This window comes from Somniosus microcephalus, chromosome 10 (assembly GCF_052327205.1).
Source record: "Somniosus microcephalus isolate GS21.2 chromosome 10, FLI_Smic_1.0, whole genome shotgun sequence".
NCBI classification, from domain to species: domain Eukaryota; kingdom Metazoa; phylum Chordata; class Chondrichthyes; order Squaliformes; family Somniosidae; genus Somniosus; species Somniosus microcephalus.
The window spans coordinates 10,470,074-10,488,633 of NC_140996.1; the positions used below are offsets into that span (position 1 = coordinate 10,470,074).

General features: G+C 46.4%; 1 protein-coding gene across 1 annotated transcript in view; it reads left to right on the plus strand.

Moving 5' to 3' along the window:
• The window catches only part of LOC147111437 (solute carrier family 15 member 1-like), an 88,746-nt gene that overhangs the window by 42,763 nt on the left and 27,423 nt on the right, over positions 1-18,560 (plus strand). Inside the window, exons 10-15 of the mRNA XM_085999886.1 lie at positions 11,093-11,179; positions 12,084-12,173; positions 14,338-14,382; positions 14,481-14,513; positions 14,626-14,714; positions 17,831-17,912. Coding sequence (XP_085856012.1) covers positions 11,093-11,179; positions 12,084-12,173; positions 14,338-14,382; positions 14,481-14,513; positions 14,626-14,714; positions 17,831-17,912 — 426 coding nt within the window. The remainder of the gene's footprint in view (positions 1-11,092; positions 11,180-12,083; positions 12,174-14,337; positions 14,383-14,480; positions 14,514-14,625; positions 14,715-17,830; positions 17,913-18,560) is intronic.

The window sequence follows — 18,560 nt, forward strand, 5'->3', positions numbered from 1 at the left end:
GAGGGAGTGCAGCGTAGGTTTACCAGAATGATACCCGGACTCCAAGGGTTAAGTTACGAGGAGAGATTACACAAACTAGGGTTGTATTCCCTGGAATTTAGACGGTTAAGGGGTGATTTGATCGACGTTTTCAAGATATTAAGGGAAACAGATAGGCTAGACGGAGAGAAATTATTTCTGCTGTTGGGGAGTCTAGGACTAGGGGCATAGTCTAAAAATTAGAGCCAGACCTTTCAGGAGTGAAATTAGGAAACACTTCTACACACAAAGGGTGGTAGAAGTTTGGAACTCTCTTCCACAAACGGCAGTTGATGCTCGATCAATTGTTAATTTTAAATCTGAGATTGATAGATTTTTGTTAACCAAAGGTATTAAGGGATACGGGCCAAAGGCGGGTATATAGAGTTAGGTCGCAGCTCAACCATGATCTCATTGAATGGTGGAACAGGCTCGAGGGGCTGAATGGCCTCCTCCTGTTCCTATGTTCTAAGATACTCATGTTTACAGTTCTGGCTTCTCCCAATATTTTTATCCTGTGTTCGTGGCAAAATGGCAATTCTATGAGTGGACCAATTCTCTTAGGAACCAGAATCTTATACACACAGGACCTGAAATTGCGGTCGGAGGCCACCGTCTCCGAGCCGCAAGAATACTCCGCACCTACCTGATGGCTCCAGACCTTCGAAGACTCGCGCTCCTGGGCCTGCGGGCGTGGGCCTGCGTAAAGGCCCACGGATCCCCGGGGGTGCCGGCGGTTCGCCAGCGTCCCTGGGATCACGTGGGCTGGCCCAACCAATCACAAAGGGGGATTCCCATTATGCTTACGGAGATTCCATTTACGTACGGAATCCCCGTGAGCAGTACAGGAATTGGCCAAAAAAATACAATTTCACACAACCAAAATAAAAATAAATCACCACAGGTTCAAAATTAATTAAAATACAATTTAATTAAACATTTAAAACAAAAATTTAATTTTTGAAAAATAAATTTAAACATTTTTAAAGGGGCCAAAAATAACCTAATTTTAAAGGTTTTTGAATGTTTAAACGATTTTTTAAAATGCGCTGGTAAAGGAAGGCTCTACGCCTGCTTTTACCAGGTGGAAGGGTTTCCTTGGCATTCGCTGGGCAGTCAGTTGGGACAAATAGCCCCGACTCCCCGCCGGCAAACGTCCATTTCCCGGGGATGCGGACGATGTATCGAGCTGAAACTTGACAGATCGCAAGTTCCGGGTTTTCACACCTGCACATCGCACACGGAGACCGGGAACTTGCGGGGCCCTTACGCTTGCGAACGCCGTCATAGGCCGCCAAAAAATCCGGGCCGCAGTGTCTTGAGATATTATGGCCCAGAAATTCGGGTCGGAGGCTTCCCGCGGGTGAAAGCCCCCGACCTGCACTTACCTAGCGCGCCAGCCGTTGAGCTGTGGGCCCGCGTGGGATTCAGATCCTGGGTCTCCTCCAACTGCCGGCGCGCAGTGCTTGCGTGTCCCAGGGGCGCAGTTAGTTCAAAGTGTCCCCTGGGATCACGTGGGCCATGGAGAGCCAATGGTAGCAGGGAAATGCCCATTTATAAATTTGACAGGAAGAGCTGTCAAAACTATAAATACTATAAGCCCCAAAACATCACTAAAACTTCAAATACATTTTTTTTTTATCACATTTTTAAAATAACTATAAATTACATGAAATAACTATTTTAAACAATAATTTAAATTTTTGAAAAAATTAATTACATTTTCTAACGGGGCTAAAAATAAACTTACCTTTCTTTAAAGTATTTAAAAATAATAAACCTGTGGGAAAAAATGTTTTAATTTTAATTAATTCACCACTTACCTTGTTAAAAGCAGGCCTTGCGCCTGCTTTTTAAAAGTGTAACTGCTGGAGACTTACCCTCCCGGAGAGACCTGCAAAAAAAACGTAAGTTCGATGCGCACACGCTGCCTCTCCGGTGCACGCGTTCCACCTGTCAACCCCTTCTTTCAAGGGAACGGAAGTTCCGGTTTCCCGCGCATGCGCAGTGCATGCACGAAACCGGCACTTTCGTTGGGCCTACGCGAGTATCCAGTGCATACTCACCCGTGGGGACCCGAATTTCTGGGCCAATATGCCCAGGAATTACATATTAGCCATTTGAATTGTGATAGCCTTGTGATGACTTGCAATTGTGCGGAAGGGGATAGTGGAGGGATCAGCAGCGTTCCGCGATGGTGGAGTAACATGGCGAGGAATGGCTTGAAAATTCACTGTGGACAGCTCATTACAGATACGGAAGAAAAAGCTGAAAAAGCTGGAAACAGCTAGCCGATCAGTCAAAGGGAAAAGACACCTTTACCTTCGCATTTAAGGCTCACTGTATTTTGTGACTGGGCATTAAAAGATGGTCAGGGTCTCGTGACATCAGGGACAAACCGCTAACTTGAGTTACAATGTCCTACCTCTGGAGACCCCTACTTTCACAGCACAGAAACAGGCCATTCGGCCCAACTGGTCCGTGCCAGTGTTTATGCTCCACACGAGCCTCCTCCCACCCCTCTTCATCTCACCCCATCAACATATCCTTCTATTCCTTTCTCCCTCATGAGTTTATCAAACTTCCCCTTAAATGTATCTCTGCTATTCGCCTCAACCACTCCCTGTGGTAGCGAGTTCCACATTCTCACCACTCTCTGGGTAAAGAAGTTTCTCCTGAATTCCCTATTTGATTTATTAGTGACTATCTTATATTGATGGCCCCTAGTTCTGGTCTCCCCCACAAGTGGAAACATCTTCTCTACGTCTACCCTATCAAACCCCTTCATAATTTTAAAGACCTCTATTGGGTCACCCCCGCAGCCTTCGCTTTTCTAGAGACGAGCACCTGCCGAGTCCCATAAACAGTGGTGAGACAATTGCTCATGGTTGATAGTGACCTGTCGAAGGTAAACTATTGTACTTCCATATCGTCAGAGATACCTTGTCTCACAGCTGACTGCAACCTCTCTACAGGAATGTCCTGACCATAGCACTCCTTGGATAATAGACCCAATGTGGAAATAGAGCCACCATTAGAACAGTTTGGAGTTTGGAATGTTTCTGCTGTGCTGCTAAGGCCCTTGGTCACCGAGGTTTCCATCATGTTGGTTTACATTGCCTCCATGGTGGATTGCAGTGCAGACAATCTTACACCCAGCATATCATCAATCTTGGCAATCCATCTCTTCTCTTTGCTTCCTCTTTTTCGTCTTCTTCTTTTCCATCCCGTCTTACATTGTAGCTTGGCACGCTCTTTGATGCTAGGCCAATGGATCTCCACACCTTCCATTCCCTCTGTTTGGACATTGAGTCTAAAACGCCTGTGACTTCTCAATGACTGAGGGTGATGCATCTTCCAATTCTTGGTGTGTGTTCATAGGCTGATTACTCTCTAACTTGTGATGGTACAGGTGGCTCCATATCGATGCTGGTACCTGGTACAGTCGAGGTCTACGTATAGTTAACTTCTAGTGCTGCATCCCATGCGGTGGCGCCCTGCAGCCTCCTTGGTCCAAGTTCTTATATGTGTAGCCTGGCGAAATGAAGCAGCACAGGACACGAACTTTCGTTTTTGGGTTTTTTTTATTCTGTATTAATAACTTGGGTCTAGGTTTAGGATGAAATTGTAAATATATAAAACACAGTCGATAAAATACGGCAGTGGCTTGCTGTAAAACAGAACATGAGGTAAACCACAGGTGCAGGTAGTTAATTAGCTAACAATCATTATACAAAACAAAACATATCATACCATACATTCGTATGTCCCGTTATCACTTGTTACCTCTTACAAGCAAACAGAAAGTATTAAACTTGTTCGAAACGTAGCCCCAAGGACTCAACAACAATTTTAACAAAGGTTAACACCAGCACATGGTGGGACAATCTGCAAGCATCCCCGTGATATCGAGTGATTTGGGAAACAATATCACTTTAAAACTATGTCTGGCTGCACTAAATGCTGTTTTAGTTGTACTTTACGCAGACTAAGTTCATTTCAAAAGTCATATTCACCCCAGCTCTCCTCAGAGCACATCCCTCACGCTGGATCTAGAAAATGGAGGCTGTGAAGAAAGGGGAGGTTCCTTTGGCATCACATGGCCCTACCCATAACCCTTTTCTCCTTTTTTCAAATTCTAAAGGGGAAAATGAACCGCGCCATCTAGTGGACTTAAATATTCACTGCATTTTCCCACTTGGCTACATTCTCCCCTGCTTTAAAGTCAACGTCCTCGGTGACTTAGCACCCGTTTTTCACTTCTTTTACAGCTTCTCGAAAAAAGGCAGTACCCAGACTCGATAAAACATGAGAGAACACCTCAGGACTGAGTGAGACTGCATTACAGGCTGACTGAGGCAAATGGTATGGGTTAGGGTTTACCCCAGCATTGGCTCTTTTAGTTCTGCGAGGAGCCGGAATGGGTACCTCAACCTCAGTCCCACACTCAGAAGGATCTGAATGCTCTGGCTCAGAAACAGCCTCTGATTCCTGTACATCTTGGGCGTTACCAACAGGATCATTGTTTACTTTTTCCTCCTGAGTTAACTCTGGATAGGTGACTTCCTCTACCACAACAAACTCAGTATCAGAGGGCTCTGGCAATGATTCTGTCAAAAGAGTGACAGGGGGTACGGTGACAGGGGACTTGGTTCTCGTCCGCCTAGGCTCAGGGACAGGGGTAACACATGGCCTAAGATTAACTCTATGGACCCTTTTTAAAGGACCGCCCTCTACAGGCTCAACTGCATGTGTAGTGCCCTGTACCTCCACCACTCTGTACACAGTAGGACCCCAAGCATCCTGAATTTTGTTCCTACCCAAAGGCCTGTGTCGTAAGTATACCAACTGACCCACCTCAATGGTTGGACAGTACACTTTGTCTTTGTTAAGTTCAATTCTTTGAGCTGATTTCTTTTCAGTGTACTCTCTTGCCCTTGCATGTGCCTCCTTCAAACGCTCTTGGTGGACAACCAACCACTCATGTTTCTTGTCTAACACTTGCTCCTGACCTAATAAAGCATCTACAGGAAGGTGTGGATGAACCCCGAAAAGCAGATAGTACGGTGAGTAGCCAGTCGTAGCATGGGGTGTTACATTGTAGGCATACACCAACTCAGATAAGTGCTCAGGCCAGCGGCGCTTCTTTTCTGGAGGCAGTGTACGCAAAAGATCATGTAAAGATCTGTTGAATCTCTCACATTGAGCATTTCCTTCTGGGTGGTGTGGGGTAGTGCGGGTTTTCTTTACACCATAAAGCTTACACAGCTCGGCAATGATTTCACTCTCAAAATTTCGACCTCTGTCTGAATGCAATCTTTCTGGGACCCCATACTTCATGAACCACTCTTTGAGAAGGACTTTTGCCGTGGTATCAGCCTTTTGGTCCCGAGTAGGGAAGGCTTGTGTGAATTTAGTGAAAACATCGGTCACCACTAACACATTCTCACGACCATCGGAGGCCGGTTCCAGCATGGTGAAATCTACAGCAACTACTTCAAGGGGCCGGGAGGCTAGAAATGATTTCATAGGGGCATGTATCTTGGGGTGGGACATTTTTGTCAAAACACACCTCTCGCATTTCTTGACCCACTGTTCCACATCCTCATACATCCCAACCCAAAAACATCTCTGTCTCAAAAGGTTCTGTGTGCGCTCTATTCCCTGATGGCCCATACGATCATGCACACCTTCAAGCACGACTTCTTTCAAACAAGAGGGCAGTAGTAGCTGGTGACATTCACCAACATGGACATCCTCGATTACACAGTACAACAAACCATCTTGCTCACAGATACGGGGCCACTGCTTTAACGTGGATAATACTAGCTTGGATAACTGCGACCTCTCCTTGTAAGTTGGCCTTCGCTGCTCACCCCAAAACTTCCTAAACACGCTGAGGGTGGGGTCTGTGTCCTGAAACTTACGTAGTTCCTCTTTAGAGTAACCGGGAAGTGTTGGTGTGTTACCCTGCAACTCACTACGCTCAGTACTTTCTTCTGCGTCCGAAACACGGATCTGTCTGACTTTACAGCACTTGACTCCTGCTGTCCCTAAGTCTGGTCCTAGAGCTGTTCCCTTGTGAGTGACATTACATATGGCCACACAACCATCATAGTCTGCATCCCCACTGTCTGACTCGGGCTCCCCTGCTAACGGCTGCCTAGAGAGGGCATCTGCTGCTGCATTACAGCGGCCTGGGCGGTACTTGACGTCAAAGTCAAAAACAGCTAACTGAGCCACCCATCTTTGCTCAACAGCACCTAACTTAGCTGTAGAAAGGTGACACAGGGGGTTGTTATCTGTTATGACAGTGAACTTGGAACCTAGAAGGTAACCTCGAAATTTCTCTGAAACAGCCCATTTGAGGGCGAGGAGCTCTAGTTTCATACTGCTGTAGTTTCTGTCATTTCTTTCAGCATTACGGAGCCTCCTACTGGCATATGCTATCACTCTCTTCCTATCTCTCTGCTGCTGGTGGAGGATGGCACCTAATCCTAGGTTACTGGCATCCGTCTCTACAATAAAAGGCTGAGCGAAATCTGCGTAACCTAACACTGGAGCACTGATCAGCTTTTCTTTCAGCTGTTCGAAAGCAGCTTGGCACGCAGCTGTCCATGAACCTTCAAACAACCGTTTTGCTTTTGCTGGGCTGTCTTCCCTAAGGCATGCATTGACTACGTCATGGAGAGGGCCAGCTCGTTTAGAAAAATCCTCAATGAACCTCCTGTAATAACTACAGAAACCAAGAAATGACCTCAGATCTTTGACTGTACTGGGGACCGGCCACTTCTTTACGGCGGCAATTTTCTCTGGATCTGTCCCTATACCCTCCCCTGAAATTTGATGCCCAAGGAACCTGACTTCCTGCTGCAGGAAGTGACACTTTTCAAGCTTTACTTTCAAACCTGTCTCTTTCAGTCGTCTTAGAGCTGTCTCAAGCCTCTCTAAATGGTCCGGGAAGGTCTGAGAGAACACAAGGATGTCATCTAAATACACTAATAGGATGTGGAACACTAAGTCGCTCATAGTCGCTTGCATAAGTCGTTGAAAAGTCGCAGGTCCATTACAGGTACTCAAAAAGGCCAAAAGGAGTTGTAAAAGCAGTCTTAGGCCTGTCACTTTCACGAACAGCAACCTGGTGGTACCCACTTGCAAGATCAATGGTCGAGAAGAACTTTGCACCATGAAGGGCATCAAAACTCTCGTCAATGCGGGGCAAAGGAAATGCGTCACGTCTGGTTTTTGAGTTTAGTTTCCTAAAGTCAACACATAGTCATATGTCTCCATCAGTCTTACGAACTACCACTATGGGTGAAGCGTATGAACTATTGCTCTCCTGGATGACACGCTTTCTTAAAAGCTTAGTGATGTGGTCCCTCACCTCTTTGTACAGTGTAGGTGGGATACGACGGTATGGCTCTGTAACTGGTGCGTCATCTACCAAGTTAATCTCATGCTCAACTTTATCAGTGTAGCCTAGGTCCTCATCCTTAAAAGCAAATACTTCCGAATACCTGGCTAAAAGTGCACCTAACTCTGCTTGTTGGCCCTGTGTGCCACCTATGTGTAGTTTGTCCAAAAGCAACTGAATGTCTTGGTCTGTCATCTGTCCTTCTTTTCTGCCAACAGTTACTTCCTCTGTGTCAGCGGAGATGCGTTGAAATCGCACCTCACAGGAGTCCTTGTCTACACACTCTGCCTGAGTCGGAATACCAAGCCTGGTCCTGGGGCTTAACCACACATCCTCCTCAGAGAAATTTACCACCTGCACTGGAAATAAATGTCCCTTTGATTCAACTAGAGTGGGGACAACTACCAGGCCACCTGGCAATGGTGTGTTACCTGGCTCCAACAGCATTTTAGTGCTGCCACCTGACTGAGTTTTAAGTCCCTTTACATAGACTGTAGCTATGGAAGACGCAGGCACATGTACAGCACCCCTACCAGCTACACGGACAGAAGATGACTTTGGAGTGATGTTACACTGTTGTACTTGCTGAAATGCTTCCCTCCAATCTGAATCCAACTTTCCCCCTAGAGTAGTGTCAAACTCAGCATGAACTAGTTGTCTGCATCGGCTGATGATGTTCATACCAATAAGACCTGGTGCTGCAGGCTGTGACTGCTGATGCTCTTTGACTACCAGGAAACCACATTCGGGTAAGGTTATGCCCATAGTTTCAACGTCTAACTCAAGGTAGCCCAAGTAGGGAATGTCCAACCCGTTGGCGGCAGTGATCTTAAGCCACCCGGTTGTAGGCAGCATATCCTCATCCCTCCCAAGTAAGTGCTCTCTGAAAAAAACTTCAGTAATAGTGCTGACTTGGCTCCTGGTATCCAGTAAACAGTTAGCAGTAACCCCCCCAATCTTGAGATCTACTACTGGACATTTACCTACTGCACGGTCAAGAAATCTGTCACGAATACCAGTACTGTTCTGAGAGCCTGCAGGTTTTCCTCGCATTGCCCGGCTCATGGCAATCGAGGGAGTTAGTTTTCCTGCACCCCAGCCAGCATTGGTGGATGTGTTTGCTACCTCGTGCTTCTGAGGACACTGTTTGGCAATGTGCCCCGCCCCGTTACACTTAAAGCAAATAGGCTGACCTTCATCAGTGAACTTTGGCTTGGCTCTAGGTTTCCCAACCTTGTCATTACCCGTGTTTTCCTTCTGTAGAGCAAGACCCCGTACTGCCTCTGTTAGTTCCCCGATAGCTTTACCCTGTTCCGCCACCACTTTAAGAACATCCTGTAAAGTGACAGCCTGGCTGCCTGGTACCCCAATGGCAGAACACTGAAGATCCCTCCCCGTACTGTCACACACTACATTCTTGCTCTTTGCAACTTTAGTGCTACAGGGCTGGTCTTCTAAGGACCATCAGACAGCTTCCTCACGTACATCGAACAGGGTAGACTGGGGGTTGTCTCGTACAAACTTGCGCAACTCTCTCCGGAGTGAGGGATCTCTAACACCATCAACAAATCTGTTTCTGACAACCCGTTTTGTGTCCGGCACAGCATCAGGTGATTGCTTTACCAAAGTTCTAATAATCTGAGAGAGTGCATGTGAGTATTCTCGGAAATCTTCACCCTCTTCTTGCTTGCGTCCATAGAAAGTTTCTAACAGCTGGGACTCACTGCGTTTTTCGGTGAAAGCCCCCCTTAGGTAACTGAACAGGTCACTGGGCTGCTTAGACTCTCCACCCAACCGTAACCTAATTTCCTGTAGGGCTGCCCCCCTCAACAAAGATCGAATGAAATCTACCTGCTCTGCAGGAGTCTGATCTCTAGCTCGTAGTACACTTTCAACCTCTTCAATGAACTCATCAACTGAACGACTATCTTTGGATACCTCACCACTGAATGGTTGGATCTGACGCTCTCTGGGTACATACACATATGACTTGGTTGCCCCATTACCTAGAGTGGCAATAATTGCCATTGCTTGGTCATGGTTTTTTTTCAACTCTGAAATCTGTGCCTTGAGTTGATCTATCTGGTTGCCCTCACCCACACTAGAGGTATTGTCCTCACCATCCGAATTGTGAGCTCCAACCGCCTCCTCAGGAGGGTCTAACATTTTGACTCAGTTCACAAGTCCCTGACAGTCACTGAATGAGATGGCCGCTGCGACGATTCTTCTCCAATGGTGTCCCTCCTCGGTGCCTTGATGGGTCCTCTCCCAGATTGGTCCTGGCGCCCTCTGGATCCCGTCTGTCTGGTCTGGTCCTCCTTAGCAACCCCAGGCAGCACTCTCCGTCCGTCTCCAGGTCCACTTGGCACCACACCGCTCTTCCCCCACTGCCGTATTTTATGTAACTTTTCCAAGCCTGAGAAACTCCAAGCTAACAGACCCCACTCCTGGTACCAAAATGTGTAGCCTGGCGAAATGGAGCAGCACAGGACACGAACTTTTGTTTTTGGTTTTTTTTTATTCTGTATTAATAACTTGGGTCTAGGTTTAGGATGAAATTGTAAATATATAAAACACAGTCGATAAAATACGGCAGTGGCTTGCTGTAAAACAGAACATGAGGTAAACCACAGGTGCAGGTAGTTAATTAGCTAACAATCATTATACAAAACAAAACATATCATACCATACATTCGTATGTCCCGTTATCACTTGTTACCTCTTACAAGCAAACAGAAAGTATTAAACTTGTTCGAAACGTAGCCCCAAGGACTCAACAACAATTTTAACAAAGGTTAACACCAGCACATGGTGGGACAATCTGCAAGCATCCCCGTGATATCGAGTGATTTGGGAAACAATATCACTTTAAAACTATGTCTGGCTGCACTAAATGCTGTTTTAGTTGTACTTTACGCAGACTAAGTTCATTTCAAAAGTCATATTCACCCCAGCTCTCCTCAGAGCACATCCCTCACGCTGGATCTAGAAAATGGAGGCTGTGAAGAAAGGGGAGGTTCCTTTGGCATCACATGGCCCTACCCATAACCCTTTTCTCCTTTTTTCAAATTCTAAAGGGGAAAATGAACCGCGCCATCTAGTGGACTTAAATATTCACTGCATTTTCCCACTTGGCTACATATGAAAGGGGAAGGGTAATTGCCAATGTCCAAGCAACACGTCTAATAATGGCACAATTACATAGGAACATAGGAATTGCTAGATAAAAGTCCAAGGTCTGTCTAGTTCGCCTTCTACCATCCTGGTAGTTGCATGATACAACAATAATGGAGTTGTTGTCAATCAATCTCCATCAAATGAGTCTACAACAGACCCAGACATGACACGAGGAAAACCCCCAGTGGTGGAGAGCTTTGGGAACCATAGGTCCAAAGTCACCTGTTCCTCCCGAGCATGGGAGGGAACTGGGATCGGGAACTCAGCAAGTGGGAACATTCTGTATGTCAACCCATGTCTCACCAACACACACCGACCTACCATGTTCCCCTCCCTCCTATTAATAATATTCCTTAGGTGTGATGAAACTATTAATAAGTGCCAGGCATAAATTCCTTAGCATTTCTGTGTCATGCTATTACAAGCCTATGCAACATTGTCAATAATGTTTCAAAATGATTGCGTGTTTTTTTTCCCCAACAGTTTTCTATCAAAAACAGATTCAAGCATCGTGGCAAACAATACCCCAAACGAGAACATTTCATGGACTGGGCTAAGGAGGAGTATGATGTGAGTTTGTAGGTATCTTCGTTGCACTCCCTCCACGGCAAGAACATCCTTCCTCAGATAAGGTGACCAAAACTGCACACAGTACTCAAGGTGTGGTCTCACCAAGGCCCTGTACAACTGCAGCAAGACATCCTTGCTCCTGTACTCGAATCCTCTCGCTATGAAGGCCAACTTACCATTTGCCTTCTTAACCGCCTGCTGCACTTGCATGCTTACCTTCAGCGACTGGTGCACAAGGACATCCAGGTCTCGTTGCACTTCCCCTTCTCCCAATGATTTGGAACACTATTAAATCTCCCCTTAACATTCTCTGTTCTAAGGAGAACAATCCCAGCTTCTCCAGCCTCTCCACATAACTGAAGTCCCTCATCCCTGGTACCATTCCAGTAAATCTCCTCTGCACCCTCTCCAAGGCCTTGACATCCTTCCTAACCTGCAGTGCCCAGAATTGGACACAATACTCCAGCTGAAGCTTAATGAATATGCATGTAACAATTTTTATGATTTCATTCATAATTTAAAGTCACAACCTCATACAGTGTTGCTCGGGCTGTAATTTGTATTGTGGTAAATTTTGAGGGGAGAATGCGGGGGGGGGGTGGTGTGGTATCCTAGATTAGTACAAACGTCAACAGCCATGTGAAACGTGGTAAAAATCATTGATGGACATGTTTTGCAGGCTGTTCTTGCTGGTTCAGCCAGCGCGTTGCACTTGAGGTGCGTGGGTTTAGTTTGCTCTTAAATGCTGTGTTCAGCATTGGCTGTTGTTTATGGTGACAGGATTGATGTCGTCAAGCCCAATATGCAACAGCCAATTCTTTGTACATCTCAGGAAATACGCAGATGGTCTAGCAAACAATTTGCCTTTGATCTCACTGTTTGTTCTCTTTATCAACTGGTTTAGGAACATTTGATTGCTCAGATCAAGATAGTGCTGAAAGTGCTCTTCCTGTATATCCCGCTCCCCATGTTCTGGGCTTTATTTGACCAGCAGGTAAGATATAAGCATCTTCTACTTTAGTTTACCTGTGAAAAGTAGCATCTTAAGTAGTCGATGGAAAACATACCGAAGCAAAGATTGCTAGTTTCATTATATATTTTCCTCACCAATCTTCTTCCCCTCAATCTTGAAGTTGTAGACTTTTTGCTGGGGGATGGGCCTATGGGCAAAAGACACCTTTGATTTCCTGCACAATGTGCAAAAGCTGCGTTCATTCCAAAGGTCAGTCTCAGAAGAGGCTCATCCAAGGAACCCGTAGACCCTCTGATTTGCAATTGCAAAGGTAACGTCGGCAGGGAAATTCCTCAGAGCTGCTCCCACACTGCCGGGGTTTCTGACGCACTTTGTGGAACCCGAGGAATTTACCGGCCATTGAATTTTCAAAAGAAAACAGAAAATGTTTGGAAATCCACAGCAGGTTAATCAGCATTTGGTTATCATTTCGAGTGTGACCCTTCATGTATACTTGAACATTAGTTTACTGCGTCGGTGTCCCTGCACCCTTCAGCTCAAACTCTATGCTACTTGCCATCCGTCTTTCAGATGAGACGTTAAACCGAGGCCCCGCCTGTTCTCTCAGGTGGATGTAAAAGATCCCATGGAACTATTTCGAAGAAGAGCGGGGGAGTTATCCCCGGTGTCCTGGGGCCAATATTTATCCCTCAACCAACAGATTATCTGGTCATTATCACATTGCTGTTTGTGGGAGCTTGCTGTGCGCAAATTGGCTGCCACGTTTCCCACATTACAACAGTGACTACACTCCAAAAGTACTTCATTGGCTGTAAAGCGCTTTGGGATGTCCGGTGGTCATGACCGGAAAGCCCTGCAGCGGGTAGTCAAAACTGCCCAATGCATTACCGGCACCCGGCTACCGACCATAGAGCACATATACCAGAAACGCTGTTTACGGAGGTCACGGTCCATCATCAAAGACCCTACCCACCCCAGCCACAGTCTGTTCGCCCTCCTGCCATCTGGGAGACGCTACAGATGCATTCGCACCCGTACGACCAGATTTAGGAACAGCTTCTTTCCCAGGGCTGTCATCCTACTGAACTCCACAAATAAACTCTAAAGCCTGCACATCTGCCAATGCACTTTATTATGGTTATGTTTATGTTAATGTATTACAAGCCAAATGTATGTTGAATGTTTAAATGTCTTAATCTAAATGTACACTCTCGGGAGCCGCAAGCCTACATTTCGTTGTACTGCACTTGTGCACTAACAATGACAATAAAAGTTGATTTGATTTGATTTGATTTGATTATAGAAATGTAAGTCTTTCTTTCTTTCTTTCAACCACTCCCTGTGGTAGCGAGTTCCCCATTCTCACCGCTCTCCGGGTAAAGAAGTTTCTCTTGAATTCCCGATTGGATTTATTATTGATTGTCTTATATTTATGATCCCTAGTTTTGGACTCCCACACAAGTGGAAACATCTATTGTGCTTATGCTACAGTTGTGTTTCACCCTACCTTGTGTGTGTTACCATGTATAGACTGCACGATAGTCAATCTCAGGGATCTGGAAGCAAGCCACCCTATTGATTAATTTGATGTCCGTTTCTGAACAGTCTTTCATTATGCCCTGGCATTAACATGAAATTAAAAAATGGGCTGGATGTTGTTATTGCTCCATCTGTTTTGCAGTGTAGGCACTTTACACCTGCTGCCAAAGTCTTGCATTTCTATAGCGCCTTTCACAACCTCAGGACGTCCCAAAACACTTTACAGCCAATGAAGTACTTTTTGAAGTGCAGTCACTGTTGTAATGTAGGAAACCAATTTGCGCACAGCAAGCTCCCACAAACAGCAATGAGATAATGACTGGATAAACTGGGTTTTTTTTAGCGATGTTGGTTGAGGGATAAGTATTGGCCCCAGGACACGGGAGATAACTCCCCCGCTCTTCTTCGAAATAGTGCCACGGGATCTTTTACGTCCACCCGAGAGAGCAGACGGGGCCTCGGTTTAACGTCTCATCTGAAAGACGGCACCCCTGACAGCGCAGCACTCCCTCAGCACTGCACTGGGAGTGTCAGCCTGGATTTTGTGCTCAAGTCTCTGTGTACAATGCACCTAATTAATTTACATTGTGTTCAGTTAAGCATTGCGAGCTTTCATGATTGTGGATTTTCTTACTTATGCATACAGGGCTCAAGATGGACTTTCCAAGCAACCAAAATGAATGGAAATTTTGTAAGAATATTAATAAACACAAATGTTGCATTTTACAATATTTAATACTTTTTTTTTTCGGGACTGATATTTACTATTATATACCGTCTTTTCTGTAGGGAGGCATTGATATCCAACCTGACCAGATGCAGGTATGTAATTAAGGTTTGAATATATCACTTCTCATGATGAGCTTTGCGTTCAGTAGCTGCTACCTCTCGATGCACAATCCGATTGATTTTGTTCTCCTGATTTTTTGCACAGACAGTCAACCCGATTCTGATTCTGGCCCTGGTTCCAATTGTCGATGGTATCGTTTATCCCTTGATTGCTAAGTGCAAATTAAACTTTACGTAAGTATAACAATCGGGCAAGCCTGGTGGTTCAGATACACCTTTTAGAATTCTGGCATTGCTAGTCAGCGTTGCGGCAGAGTGGAATAAATTCCAGCATGGTGCAGTACAAGGGATTGGACCAACCTGGCCACTGCAGATGCCGAATCCATGTGACAAATAAATATGGGCTCAAAGTCCAATATGGAGCACTGGATAAGAGTACAGGTAGACTACCCTTTATCCGGACTTCCGAAAACCGAAACCCTCTAAAAACCGAAGGTTTTTTCGTTCAGCGTAAGTCGTGCGTACGACTTACGCTGAACGAAAAAACCTTCGGTTTTTAGAGGGTTCCGGTTTCGGAAGTTCGGATAAAGGGTAAGTCGTGCGCACGACCCCCCGCCGGCCCCGACCCCGACCGACTTACGCTGAGCGTCAGCGTAAGTCGTGCGCACGACCCCCCGCCGACCCCGCCGGCCCCGACAACCGCCGACCCCCCCGCGGACCCCGCCGGCCCCGACAACCGCCGACCCCCCCGCGGACCCCGCCGGCCCCGACAACCGCCGACCCCCCCCGCCGACCCCCCCACGGACCCCGCCGGCCCCGACAACCGCCGACCCCCCCCCGCCGACCCCCCCGCGGACCCCGCCGGGCCCGACCCCCGCCGACCCCCCCGCGGACCCCACGAACTGCCAACCCCCCCGCGGACCCCGCCGGCCCCGACAACCGCCGACCCCCCCGCGGACCCCGCCGGCCCCGACAACCCCCCCGCGGACCCCCGCCGGCCCCGACCCCCCCGCGGACCCCCGCCGACCCACCTTCCGAAATCCGAAATTCTCCGAAAACCGAAACTCGGCTGGTCCCGAGGTTTTCGGATAAAGGATAGTCTACCTGTATTTCTATCCAGCCCTACAACCCTCCGAGATCCCTGCGCTCCTCTAATTCCTGCTTCTTGCGCATCCGCTACTTATTTCGCCCAACCATTGGCGGCCGTGCCTTCAGCTGCCTGGGCCCTGAGCTCTGGAATTCCCTCTCTACACCTCTCCGCCTCTCTCTCTCCTCCTCTAAGACGCTCCTTAAAACCTACCTCTTTGAGCAAGCTTTAGGTCACCTCTCTGAATATCTCCTTATGTGGCTCGGTGTCAAATTTTGTCTGATAATCGCTACTGCGAAACGCCTTGGGACGTTTTACTGCGTCGAAGGCGCTATATAAATGCAGGTTGTTGTTGTTGAGTGGTGACTGGTTGGAGCATAGGACAATGATCCTTAACATAGTTGATTTACAGAACCACTGCATATGTATATATCAATCTTAACTTATTAATTCTGTTTCATTACTGCAGTGTACAAGTTGAACATGATTCCCAGTCTGTACAGGGATTTCCGTTTGGACAGGATTTACATTTTAAGCATTTCATTGACTGGGATGGAAAATATAAGTTTTCCTCACCCAATTATTCAGCACTGACCTCTTTAAAGATGCCCAGTGGCCTATAATGACCAGGTGCCGTATTGGCCCAGTGGGAATGGGGGAAAGAACAAGAGAGGAACTCACTTTGTACAGGCATTCAGAAGGCTGACATTTTCACATTGTTCCTGACAATATTTTCCTTTTCAGAGCCACCATAATGAACTTAATGGACATTAATTCTGTTCAACATTTCTACTATCAGGAAAGGCTGAACAGGCGGGGGCTCTTTTCTTTAGAAAAGAGAAGACTGAGGGGAGACCTGATTGAGGTCTTTAAGATTATGAAAGCGTTCAATAGGGTAGACACAGAGAAAATGTTTCCACTTGTGGGGGAGACCAGAACTAGGGGCCATCAATATAAGATCGTCACTGATAAATCCAATAGGGAATTCAGGAGGAACTTCTTTACCCAGAGAGTGGCGAGAATGTGGAACTCGCTACCACAGGGAGTGGTTGAGGCGAATAGCAGAGATGGATTTAAGGGGAAGCTGGATAAACACACAAGGGAGAAAGGAATAGAAGGATATGCTGATAGGGTGAGATGAAGTAAATAGAGTGGAAGGAGGTTTGTGAGGGAAGAAAAAAAGAAAGAGCGAAAGAAAGAGCAAAAGAAAGAAAGAGCGAAAGAAAGAAAGAGCGAAAGAAAGAGCGAAAGAAAGAAAGAGCGAAAGAAAGAGCGAAAGAAAGAAAGAGCGAAAGAAAGAAAGAGCGAAAGAAAGGGCGAAAGAAAGAAAGAGCGAAAGAAAGAGCAAAAGAAAGAAAGAGTGAAAGAAAGAAAGAGCGAAAGAAAGAAAGAGCGAAAGAAAGAGCGAAAGGAAGAAAGAGCGAAAGAAAGAGCGAAAGAAAGAAAGAGCGAAAGAAAGAAAGAGCGAAAGAAAGAGCAAAAGAAAGAAAGAGCGAAAGAAAGAGTGAAAGAAAGAAAGAGCGAAAGAAAGAGCGAAAGAAAGAAAGAGCGAAAGAAAGAGCGAAAGAAAGAAAGAGCGAAAGAAAGAGTGAAAGAAAGAGCGAAAGAAAGAAAGAGCGAAAGAAAGAGTGAAAGAAAGAGCGAAAGAAAGAAAGAGTGAAAGAAAGAGTGAAAGAAAGAGTGAAAGAAAGAGCGAAAGAAAGAAAGAGTGAAAGAAAGAGTGAAAGAAAGAGCGAAAGAAAGAGCGAAAGAAAGAGCGAAAGAAAGAGCGAAAGAGCGAAAGAAAGAGTGAAAGAAAGAAAGAGCGAAAGAAAGAAAGAGTGAAAGAAAGAGTGAAAGAAAGAGCGAAAGAAAGAAAGAGCGAAAGAAAGAGCGAAAGAAAGAAAGAGTGAAAGAAAGAGCAAAAGAGCGAAAGAAAGAAAGAGTGAAAGAAAGAAAGAGCGAAAGAAAGAAAGAGTGAAAGAAAGAGCGAAAGAAAGAGCGAAAGGAAGAAAGAGTGAAAGAAAGAAAGAGCGAAAGAAAGAAAGAGTGAAAGAAAGAGTGAAAGAAAGAGCGAAAGAAAGAAAGAGCGAAAGAAAGAAAGCGAAAGAAAGAAAGAGCGAAAGAAAGAAAGAGTGAATGAAAGATTGCATTTATATAGCGCCTACTTTTTGACGTGCAGTCACTGTTGTAATGTAGGAAACGCCAGCACAGGCCTGTTGGGCCGAATGGCCTGATTCAGTGCTGTAGATCCTGTGTCACAGTATTTTGCTTGTGTTTTTAGGCCTCTGCGAAGGATGACCGTGGGGATGTTTCTTGCGTCACTGGCATTTGTTGCTGCTGCTTTGGTGCAAATTCAAATCGACGTGAGTAACGGCAGCCTGGTCATTAAAATGGCAGCTTTCAGAACGGGAGGCCAGCGCAGCTAAAGCGGCAGTTTCTGTTACGGCTTCTGTAGTTCTAGAGTAACGAAGGGGGCGGATGTTCCTCTCCCGACAATGTCGGGGAGCAACTTCGGGCGGGGGGTGGGGGGGCAGAGCAGCAGAATTGCACAACCTCAGCCCTGAACCTCCTGCGGGGTCCTGGCGCCAATATGACGGACACACATTGGGTCGCCAACCCTCCAGCACTGTCCGGGAGCCTCCAGAAATTACCAATCTCCAGGACATTGCTGCCAGCGACTGCGGGAGATAAATCACAGGTGATTTCTTTTTAAAACTGTTTTTTTTTTCATTTTCTTTGAACATTCTTGTAAAAAGTATCGGGCATGTGGAGGGGGGTGCAGGTTGGGGGGTGGGGTGGAGAAAAGGCTGTTTGACCGACAAGTCAGACTCATCCGATCGGATCTGTTCGCTTTCCGATGGAGGTAGGGAGGTGGGGCCCAATGAGGATGGACATGTTGGGCGACCAATAGCATGAATGTAGGGGCGGGGCCATTGGAGGCGGGAGGTCATGTGATGAATCCCTCAGGAATTTCCTCACAGTACCAGGAGCCATTGGAATTGTACAGTCCC